The sequence below is a fragment of the Artemia franciscana genome, chromosome 3 (genome assembly GCF_032884065.1).
Source record: "Artemia franciscana chromosome 3, ASM3288406v1, whole genome shotgun sequence".
Lineage (NCBI taxonomy): Eukaryota > Metazoa > Arthropoda > Branchiopoda > Anostraca > Artemiidae > Artemia > Artemia franciscana.
In genome coordinates this window covers 4,493,135-4,505,263 of record NC_088865.1, presented here as the reverse complement: position 1 = coordinate 4,505,263, position 12,129 = coordinate 4,493,135, and the positions used below count along the sequence as shown (strand labels likewise).

At 34.9% G+C, this 12,129-nt stretch overlaps 1 protein-coding gene across 1 annotated transcript in view; it reads right to left on the bottom strand.

The window, feature by feature from the left end:
• Positions 1-12,129, bottom strand: part of LOC136024785 (kelch domain-containing protein 4-like) — a 48,789-nt gene that overhangs the window by 17,432 nt on the left and 19,228 nt on the right. The window contains exons 5-6 of the mRNA XM_065700241.1: positions 2,889-3,038; positions 1,437-1,652 (exon numbers count right to left, since the gene is read on the bottom strand). Coding sequence (XP_065556313.1) covers positions 1,437-1,652; positions 2,889-3,038 — 366 coding nt within the window. The remainder of the gene's footprint in view (positions 1-1,436; positions 1,653-2,888; positions 3,039-12,129) is intronic.

Below are 12,129 nucleotides of genomic sequence, written 5' to 3'. Positions count from 1 at the left end.
ACTAATTCAAGTTTTGAAGCGTGGGCGCTTTGAAAAGTTTTGAAATGTTGAAAAAGAACATTTGAAAAGTTGAGGCAATATTTTTTTTCCCAAGGAAAGTTCTAAACCAGTGTCTCAGAATAGTTTTAAGTACGCCGTCCAGTGATCGCATTAAAAAACAATTGCATGAAAAATGTTTGTGTTAACTGTCTTTAAATTCCTGATTTCAGAATTTTTCTGGTATTACACAGTGGTAATAATATACTACCAAGTTAGATCTTATCTTTTTCTTGACTATATTATTTTTTTCGTTCTGTGTTAATTTTTTTTTGTCGCGTTATAGTAAAGACTAACGTTTAAACCCAAGAAGTGACAGTTTTTTAAATTCTGGAGGTGACAGGTTTTTAAACCCGTTTAAACCCAAAAACCCGAGAAGTGACGAGAAGTAGATATTAAGCCTTACCTTCTGAATCGCCTCGTGAGGCTTACGTAAGACTGGAAATACTTCAAGCGGCTGTTCTCCGTGATTTTCATGTATAATTGCGTCACAGGCAAGTCCCCTTCTTTTCTAAGTGTGTTCACACATGTTAATGAGGTTCATTCTCATGGCAAAAGTTCAATGAATAAAATTTATGTTAATAATTTGGTTATATCTAGGTAGGGGTTTTCTCTTGTGTTTAGAGGGGCTAGGGTATGGAATGCGTAGCATAGGGACACTAAAAGTAGTTGTGATGTAAGTGGATTTTTAAAAAAAACTGAAAAATTGATTATTTTCTAAGTATGATTTTACTGATTAAATTAATAGGCTATATAATTGATAGAATAAAACGGTGTTAAACAATTATTATTAGTATTTTGAATTTATTAGGCTATATTTAATAGGCTATATATTTTTTTTGTGTATATTTTGAATTATAGTATTTATTTTATTTTGAGGCAAGTCGGCTTCTTTTCTAAGTGTGTTACACACATGTTAATGAGATTCATTCCCATGGCAAAAGGTCAATGAATAAAATTTATGTTAATAATTTGGTTACATCTAGGTCGGGATTTTCTCTCGTTTTTAGAGGGGCTAAGGCATGGAATGCGTAAAATAGGGACACTAAAATTGACACAATTGATAGAATAAAAAGGTATTAAATAATTATTATTAGTATTTTATTTTGAATGATGTGTGTAAAGGTAGGAGTTGAGTGTTGAATGTTAAGTTAGTGGCCGCGTGATAAATGATGTTGTAGTTATGCTTTTTCTTTTTTTAAACCCTTTCTGAGGTTAAAGTAAATTACTTTTTTTTATTTGGTATATTTATTTGATTACCTCTCCTCGAAATTATACCGTGGGATTTGGAGGGGTTGTGGTTATGTTAATTTTTTTATTTATAACTAATACTGAATAAATTTAATTCGTAAATTAGTAGCTCCATAATGAAAATTTCAATAGGTTAAAACTTATTTTACCTTGGTTCCATCGTTGATTGTCAAAATCAATAGTATAAATTTCGTTAAACAGAACAGATGAAATTGACTCTTCGTCTTCTTCTTCATCAAAAACTCCACCAAAAACAAATGCTCTTGTCAAACCAACAGCCATAGACATTCCTGTCCTTTTAGAAGGTCGTATTCCTAAAGGTTTCAATGATTGCCACTTCCATTTAAGACCTGTTGTGTCAGTTTCTGAAAAAAGAAGTCCTTCTTAAATACTGTTTTGGCTTCTTCTTTTTCTTTTTTTAGGGGGAGGGGGGCAACTATATCCCTAGAGCCGAGTCCAGACCTGAATAAAATCGAATTAACACAATATATGAAAAAATAGGCGAATATCTGTGTATTTTTCGAAACAAGGATGGGGAGACTCCCAAATTATATATCTTTATATCTTCTTCTATATCCTATCGTTTATATTCTATTTTCACTTCATTTTCCCAAACCCACTTCGATTGGAACAGACGGTTATAAATTTAGAGGGGGATTATTCAATCAAAAATTAAAAATTATGGGTCTTTTTTTACACGTCAAATGATTGAAGTGTACCCATCCCCCCTCCCCACTCAACACCCTCATATCGAAATTCGAGAAAACCATTACCAAATACACAAAAGATACGAAAACATTACAGATACATTTCACCAGAGTCAAACCAGTGGAGCTGAGTTAGTAAGGAGCAAGGTGTCTCTTATGTATTATTAATTTTTTTCCTACGGGCCTTATTTCTACGTAATGAATGGGCGTAGAGACTTAAGAGGAAGGTCATTTGATCGCTTTTCTTCTAATTAAGACAATTCTAAACAATCTTTTTTAAGGTTTTGGAATTGTTGTAATCGCTTGCCAGAATGTATATAAATATTTAAAAATTTTGCTCTTTATGCAATTTAATGTCTTTTCATACTGATCTTTTCATAGATATTTCATTATTAAAGCAAGTCCAATTTCTAACAACGATTTCTACTAGACTTCATACTTTTGGTTTCGCCTCTAAAGGTTTTTGAATAGTTGCAATCCCTTGTTAAAATATATATGAATATTTTACAACAGTTTTTTTGCTTTTTCCACACTTTAATAAATATATATATATAAATATACACATATATATATATGTTATATATATATATCCAGTCTTATGCAAGCTTTGATGGTAAAAGTTAAAGTTAGGTTACGTTGGGTTAGGTTACATTCGGTTATAAATCTCAGAACTGGGTTAAAAACCCAACCTAGCCTGTCACCATCAAACCATGCATAAAACTGAAAAAGTAGACTGGTAACGTTAACTAAATCCAAGGAAAGAAAGAGGTATGTCAGTGAATGTAAACGTTCACCAATTTCAGACATTCACGGTAGCAACCTCTTTTATAATCTGCGGTATAGTATACTTGAAAAACTAAATTCTTAAATTTAGTAAAAAAAAAAAATGCTTACTTTCTTGTGAGAGGAGGTACGCATCTTGATGAACAGTGCCTTGATCAACATCTCTCTTTACTTTAGTCTTGCTATAACCACCATAAACCATAATTTTACCCTCACTTAGAGGAACCAACAAACATCCAGACCTTCCAACAGGCGGTGTTCCTAAGGAAGAAACTAATTTTACAAGACTGAAAGTTAAATTTTACACCTTCAGTTGGGTACGTTCTTTGGACTGCCTAGACAGACGTCAACTCTTGGATCCGAAACTTTTTTTTTACCGTAATATGAAGTTCCACGACTCCGACTTTTTTATAATTTGACTTCGTGTCAAAAATCACAATTTTCTTTTAAGAAAGTATTTTCAATATGGCTCTGAAGCATGGGCACTTCTAGAAGCGGATGAAAATTTACTAGATTTTTCCAGAGAAATTGCTTACGGATTGTTCTGGGTACCCGGCTGACTGACCGTATTTCAAACAGTAGATTTGTACGAAAAATGTGGTTCAATCCTGCTTTCTAGGGTAATAATGAAGGAAAGGTTGAGGAATGAACGAAGGAAAGGTTGAGGAATGAACGAAGGAATGGCTAGGCCACGATCTGCGGATGAAGGATGACAGATTGCCAAAGATTATCCTTTTTCGCCGACCGCCTGGGGCTACACGGAAAGCAAGTCGTCCACGTCTGGGGTGGGGGAGGATGTCATAAATAAAGATTTAAAGGAAATGGGACCTTCCTGGGAGGGTGTAAAGAGGGAGGCCTTAAACAGATTAGGTTGCAGGAGGAGTGTGTGTAGCTGTGTTGGCCTCAGGCGGCTTTGTACTGCAGTGAGTTATTAGTAGTAGTAGTAGCAGTAGTAAAGTATTTTCGAGTGCAAACAAAATATATTTAATGCTTATTTACTTAAGACTAGGTAGGTAAATATGTCATAGTAGGCTAGTCCGCTTCTGCCTAACCTTCTAGTCCTACCTTGTCGGATATTTTCTTCAAATCTTTTATTATTATGTAATAAAGTTATATTTTATAATTATATTACATAATTATATTTGGTATTTATCGGTTGTATAAAAGACACTCGGGAAGTGAGGTTCGATTAATGCTAATGAAATGAAACAAAATATGATGAATATATAATAGTTAAGAATATATTTGCACATTAGGGGGGCACATATATTTGCACACATATTTGCACATTCAATACATTAACTAACAATTGCTGTATTTAATATATGCTACGCTTTACCCCCCTCCTGGTCCTCAACAAGTTCGCTTCCAGGATCTATTATTATTGGTGTTATGTTTTTTTTTAATAAATTGAATTGAATTGAATTTCTTCAATTTTTCAATTTTGATTCTTTTTTATCCTTTTTCTTATAATTTCTTCTGTAGATTGAATCTGCCATTTATTTCAGAAGTTAAACTAACCAGCTTCAGCGTATTTTTGTAATATTGAAATAATTTTAGGTGAATCTACTTAAAAAATTTAGGTGAAAGTGCGATAATCCCCAAAAGGAAGAAAGATCGCTGTTTCTCGCGTATAATCATGTGAGCCCCAGGTAACAATAGGTAACTGGCCTGTGAAGGGGATAGCAATAATACTATCACAAATCCATAATAGGTATGTCATACACAAGGATGAGATGTCCGTTTTGATGCTGAGCTATTTTAGGCATATATTTTATTTATCGTTCTTGGGACCTTACAAAAATTTTTACATTTTGAAACGTTTGTTAGACCCTGACATACCGGTATGGTAAAAAAGACAACTATGCCTCGTCTTGATTGAAATCATTCACCCTATCAACAACAAAGCCGGCTTTGATTGGACAGCCAATCATAGTCATCGGAATATTCAAGGGCTGTCCAGTTATACTGATCGTCCAATCATAGCCAATGGTTCAAATATGCCTACAAAAAACGCTGCTGACAGGGTAAATGATGTCGATCAAAGCGAGGGTTTATAATTTCTTTGTGCAGTCTAAGATTTGTTCCTACCATATCATTTTACAGAAATCTTTACAAGTTGTACGCTTAAACATGAAATTGGCAATTTGTTATTGAAAAACTGCTTATTAAAACTTCATCTTGAGCTTTTTATTAAAAAACGTTGCTCCTAATAGATGTGATGGAGAATCACTAGTAGGAAAAATAAAACAATGTAACAGTTATTATTGCTGAATCACTTTTGAACAAAAATATTTCTCACGAGACGATATTTTTTCAAAATCCGTTTTTAAACTTTCAGTTGCTGTAGGTCGGGGTTTTCTCTTTAATAAGTTCTAGCTACCGCTGCAGCTATGATGGTAATAGCAACATTCAACCCTCATTTAGAGAACGTTTACAACTTTCTGGCGTCATAGCCCCCTTCAGGAGCCAAATTAGGCAAGAAAACAGGCCAGCTTTTATCTTTTATCTACAGACGACTTGAATCTCATGGCGCCTGGTGCTTAAAGAATTTTTTTTGTTCATTGCTCATTTTGTTCACTTTCATTTTGTTCATTTTTGTTTCATTTTGTTCATTTTTCTTTTTTGTTCATTTTGTTAATGCTAAGAAAAATAATAACTTCAAAATCATTTTTTAAAAACAACTACAGAAGCCATCCAAATGCTTAGGATGGAGCTAAAATTCATTAATAAATTAAAAGTAAACGCAAAATCTACGACATTATAAATCTAAGTAGAGAGAACATTAACAACGAAAGTAAATAATATAAATTTATATAGGTGGCAACACCTGTATAAATGATATGACACCTATATACACTATATAAAAATGTTGCCATTTTCATGGCAACAAATAGAGCAAAACAGATAAATTTTTTGACAAGGGATGAAAAAAAGCGGTGATTCTTTTTTGTCTTTCAGTTTTACAAACAATGATAGGATAAAAGTAGGGTATACAGCATACTAGTAGAAAATAGAAGAAAGTAGAAACTAGTTGAAGAAAGTAGAAGTTATACTAGTAGCAAGTAGAAGTTATACAAGGATAAAACTAGGAATACTAGTTATACAAAGATAAAACTAAGAAATACAGCAGGGACCTATAGGTCAAGCAATGTCTATGGGAAAAATAATGACGGGAATGAGTCTACAACGCAAGAGGGTTTTGCCCACGGACCATGTGGTCCATGGACCATTGGACCATGAGTGAGCTTAGCTTCTCCTTTTCAAAGCTTTCAATGTCTCCACATATATATAAATAATATATAGAATATAGAATAAAATATGAATAATATATATGTAAATAATTCATAGAAACTCTGTCAAATTCTGAATCACTTCTTCTTTTATTCTCTTGTCATCACTTCTTGTTTATTCTCTTGTCATTGATCTGAAAAGCCAGTTTGCATGTGATACTGTTTGTTTGTTTTATAAGCCCCCTCCTTTTCCAACACATCTGTTCTGTGATTTGCTTGATCAGCTTTCTGGTGTGGGGACTTTCTCTAAAAAACGAATTTGTGTTTTGGGAGACTTTAATTGTAATATGTTAAATGTTGGATCAAATGATGAATGTGACCTTCTTTTTAGATAACTTCGAAGACCACACTGCCTTTCCATGACGAAAGTAAAACAGTTCGAAATAGGGATGATACATTTTTATTGACAGTGAATAGATATAAAATTATTTAACTGGATATTTCGAACACATATACAGTGTTCATCATCAGCAGTAATCAGCAGAGTTTTACTGCTGATGATGAACACTGTATATGCGTTCGAAATATCCAGTTAAATAATTTTATATCTATTCACTGTCAATAAAAAGGTATCATCCATATTTTGAACTGTTTTACTTTTGACCTTCTTTTTGATGTATTTTCTCCTTCAAGGCTACTTCCTTCGATTTTTTTCCTTCTCATGTTGACCCCTCAAGAAATTCTGCCACTTTAATAGATAATATTTTCACTTCTCATTCTCCTAATTTGAAGTTCTCTTCTGGTCTTGTTTTCACTGATCTTTTTGATCACTTCCCTATCTATCTATTTATCTATCACTATCTATGCCTAAAACAGATATTACTGTGGATGAGAAAGGCGAGTCTTCTTTTAGAACTCTTACAGATAAAGAAATTTCTAATTTAATACACAGTCTTCAGAGTAATGATTGATCTAGTGTTCTTGAAGCTAATGATGCTGATTGTGCAACTAGATTATTTTTGTGTCGTATGGGAACTCTGTTGGATAAGCATTATCTCCTTAGAAAGAGACCAAGGAATTTTACACCCATATGCCCATGGATGTCCAGAGGTCTGATCAATGCAATCCATATGAAAGCGTCTTTGTTCAAGGATGCATGTAAAAGTAAGACACGGGATGATCTTTTGAAGCCTAAACATTACAAAAATGGGCTCTCTTCTTTAGTTCCTTTAGCAAAAAAGCTGTATTTTTCGCGTCCAATTAATGAGTGTAAGGGGAATTTGCACAAGGTTTGGACTGTAATTAATGAAGCTCTCTCCCGTAAAAAACTCAAACAATCTTCCCCACGTCTTTATAAGAAAGCTGATGGATCTGTTATGGACAAAAATCCTTAGCGAGTGCCTTCAATTCGTATTTCACCACATTTCCTTCAGTTCTCATTCCACCCCCAAGCAGAATAAGTTGTTTTCCCTTGACAGAGAAGTCTTTTTTCCTTTCCCATGTAGTACTACTGAGATTTCTAGTATTATTTCTCAACTTCCAAGCAGTCGCTCAGTTGATAGTCTTAGTTTGAGTAATAATGTCCTTAAAAAATCAGTCAGTTTGTTTCTCATCCCATCTCACACATAACTAACCTCTCTCTTTCTTCTGGTATTTTCCCTCATTTATCTAAAGTTGCTACTGTTGTACCTCTGCATAAAAAAGGTGATTCATCTCTAATTTCAAACTACAGACCTATTTCTCTTCTTCCCGTCATCTCAAAGGTTGTTGAAAAAGTAGTGTGTCGTCGACTCTCTTTATTTCTCTTTAACCATCAGTATGGTTTTCGTCCCAAATTCTCTACCTTGCATGCACTTTCTGATGCAACAGAGTTTGTGCGTGTTAATCTGGACAAGGGCTTGTGTGTTTTGGGTCTATTTCTTGATTTTTCAAAGGCCTTTGATATGGTTCACCATAATGTTCTTCTGTCTAAACAATCTTTATATGGAGTGCAGGGAGTCCCACTAGAATGGTTTAGGTTCTACCTCTCAGAGAGATCTCAGTATGTTTCAGTTAACCGTACTTCTTCCTCTACTTTGCCTGTATTGAAAGGTGTCCCACAACGCTCTGTTCTTGGACCACTTTGTTTCTAATTTACGTTACTGTTCTTGTTGATGGTGTTCATCCCCATGTTCACCCTGTTGTTTTTGCTGATGACAGTAACTTTTTCGTTGCTGTAGTGGACCTGCCATCTACCACTTCTATAGCTCAAGGTCTTCTTGATAAAGTAAAGGATTGGTGCTGGTCAAATGGTATGGCTCTTAACAGCCGAAAGAGTGCCATTGTCAACTTCAGGACCCCTTACCGTATGAGAGACGTGCAGGAGCCAATCACCCTGAATTTTGCTAAAGATATTATACCACAAGCTACTATGGTGAAATTTCTTGGTGTGTATCTTGACTGTTTTCTTTCTTTTAAACCGCATATAACTCACACCCGTTCCTTAATCCTCCGCCAGTCTTCAATGTTGCACCGGATAACTCATTTCTTCCTCCTGACATTATGGTTTCTCTTTATTATGCTTTTATTTATCCTTACCTTTCTTATTGCTGCTCTGTCTGGGGTAATACTAAGAAATCTCTTCTCTACTCACTTCAAAGAGCCCAAAATAGGGCAGTGAAGGCTGCTTTTCTTCTCCCTCGGCGTTACCCTTCCTCTGATCTTTATAATGATACTGGAATAGCTCCACTGGATCATATTATAGGTAAAAGTACTCTTTATTTAGTGCATTCTGCTTTTCTAGGTACTCTCCCATCGGCCCTGCAGCAGCTTTTCTCACGGACAGGCTCAGGTAGGTATTTTTCTTCTTTACGTAATTCTTCTCGACGATTTATTTTACCAAAACGATCTTCTACAGCAGCCCAGAGATCTCCTGTACATCAATCAATTCTACTATGGAACTCCATCCCTTCGGATGTTCCTCTTTTTCTTTCTGCGAAGGCATTATTTCGTCGGGTCTTTCCAGTTCAATAATTTTTCTCTCTCTTTTTTAATTCTATCCTAATTTGTATGTCTCTTCTCTTCTTTTAAAATCATTTTTAGCTATATGTTAAAACTCCTTCTAAATCTTCTATCTGTTAAATATCCTATCTGTTAAATGTCCTTGTCTTGTTCCAGTGTTTTTTTTTTTGTTTTTTTTTTTTTGTATTTTATAAGTGTTTTATTCTTGTTCTCTGTGGTCCATTACATGCAAAGCTTCTTGGGCCTAGTGACCGCTTTACTTTTGTAATAGTTTTTCTTTTAGTATTAATAAATTGATTGATTGATTGATTGATTGATTGACTTCTATTCGGTTTAAGAGGGGTGGGGGGATTCCAGAAAATTTCTCCTGTCCATTGAAAATTCTTCCACACTCAAAGTTGAGCAGCCACAGATAAAAAGGTACCTCAAAATGTCGTCAGATGTTGTAAGGGATAAGAAGAGACTAGACATAAAGATAGATTGTAGGTCAGGGTCCTTGGCGTCCAATCCATTTTGACTTGAAAGAAAAGGATTAGAATTCTCAATTTCCGCTCAAATGATCATCCCCCGAAGTTTCTACGACCACGAGAGGGAGGTTGCGGATTAGGAGAGGACAGTCCCCTTATATACGGAATAAATTCTTCTTGTTTTGGGGTTTAATGTTACTATTTACTTTCATAATAACGGTGTACACTAGAATTATTCCCAGAAACCAAGAGGAATTACATATCAATTTCTTCTTCCACCACCACTTCCTTAGAACTAAGTCTGTATTTATCTGAAGGCTCAATGAGTTTGGATTTTTTGACATTAAAATGCACCCTTTGAGGCATATGCCCCACCCTCCTTAGTATTTTTCAAAAAAAAAAAAAATCATGGATGTGTGGGTGTTTCTTTTTTTGGATCGAGAATACTAGAAGATCAGCAGAGCTCATTCGAACAAAAATTATATGTTCTAGTGCCCTTTAATCAGATTAGAGGGCAAATAGCCCCCTTCCTACGCCCCTTTTTCTCAACGACATCCGACTAAAATTTTTAGATAGCCATTTGGTTCAGCACAATCGAGTAGTCAATAAAAATGCCTCTGGGGATGACATGAACCCCTAAAGACCCTACAGAAAGGGCTGCAATTTTTATTAATTTGTCCATTGTTTGCATACAGTATTTACTATTGGGAAACATGCGGACATTTTTGCAGGGGTTTTCTCTAGAGCGGAGAGGGGGGGATTTCTAGGGAAAACTTTTCAGGGGGAGGAATTTCCTTGTATTCATACAAAGAATACTTTTTATTTTTCGTTCTTTCTCTGAGCATCCACAATTTTACATTTGGAAAGAATTTTTCGGGGGAATTGCCCAATGGAAATTTTCAACGGAGAGGGAATTTTCAGAGAGTTGGGGATTTTCTGGAGAGAAACACCTTGCACCATTTTTGTCCTTCACAGATCGTATCTAACCTGGGGGTCCCTATTTATTTACTGCGATGGTTGTGACGTTTTAGTTAGGATGCTTTCAAGTTCCTTAACGTTTTTGACAAATCTGGATCCGTTGCCACTCCCAAGGAAATTTTAAGTTCCTTGGCATCCTTAACCGCATCCAGCCAACTTCTAACAAATATTTCTGAGATGAACAACACGGCCTTTCTTCAAACAGATGATCGGCAAGTCTTATTTCAACTGAAAAACCAGATACTTGAAACGAGATTCAGAATTATCAGTGAAAAAAAAGCTTATACAACTAGACTGTCGAATTCGAAACTTAGGAACAGCAAAATTCATTGCGTAGAATTGTTTTGTAGCAAGAGTGTTGAATTCAGAATTTAGATTGTTCATTTTAAGTACATGGGGAGGATAGTTCAGAACCCAAGGGCTACAGACACAGAAATTGAAGCTTGTAATAGAAGCAAGTAGCTCTTCCATCAGGCTTAGCAAAATTATCATCAAGCATCCTTTAATGCTTCAATCTGTCGCTAATCGAAATTTAAGCTACATTTAGGCTTAGAGTCTTCAAACTAACATCCTCGTTCTTCTTCATTACGGCAGCGAGAGCTGGAAGTTAAAGCAGCAGTAAAAAAGAAATCAGGTAGCAAGAAGCAGCGACAGACTCCAAAGTTTTAAAAATAATTGCCAGTAAAGAATGCTAAATGTAGAGTAAACACAAGACGTATCAATCAGAACAAGTGGGCAGTAGCTAGCCACTGATAAGATCAGTACTCGAGCAGGGAAACACTCAGACATGTGTTACGGAAGACACACGAGAAAGCACCGCGTTACCACTAGCAGCCGAAGGTAGACAAATTTAGCGACTGAACTTCCATTAGGGAACATAAAGAAAGGGAATATTTATAGAAGGGAACACAAATCAAGGGAACATTTCCAGAATGAAGCAACATTATTCTAGATATGAGAGGATTTTCCACCCATGACCTTCCTATTCTGGAGGCTAGAGTTCAAAATCCTTATTTATATTGTTTCTGTCGAAGCGGTAACTCTTTAATAACCGTTCAGTATCAAGAACAGTTTCAAACGTTAATGGATTATTTATTACTTTGTGTAATTATTCACTATCAAGAACTTTCGCTAATTCCAAACATTCTATTATAACTTCTACTTTCTACTAGTATAATTTCTACTGTCCTCTGCTTGTTTCTACTAACTTCTACTTTCTAGTAGTATAACTTCTACTTTCTTCTAATAGTTTCTACTTTCTTCTACTAATTTTTACTTTCTACTAGTATAACTTCTACTTTCTAGTAATATAACTTCAACTTTCTTCAACTAGTTTCTGCTTTCTTCCACTGACTTCTACTTTCTACTAATATAACTTCAACTTGTTTCTTCTTTCTTCTACTAACTTCTACTTTCTACTAGTATAACTTCTACTTTCTTCTAGTTGTGTATACTTTCTCCTACTAACTTATACTTTCTACTAGTATAACTTCTACTTTCTTCTACTTCTTTCTATTTTCTTCTAATAACTTTTACTTTCTACTAGTATAACTTCTATTTTCTTCAACTAGTTTCTACTAACTTCTACTTTCTACAGTGTAACTTCTACTTTCTTCTACTTGTTTCTACTTTCTTCTACTAGTTTCTGCTTTCTTCTACTAACTTTATACTTTC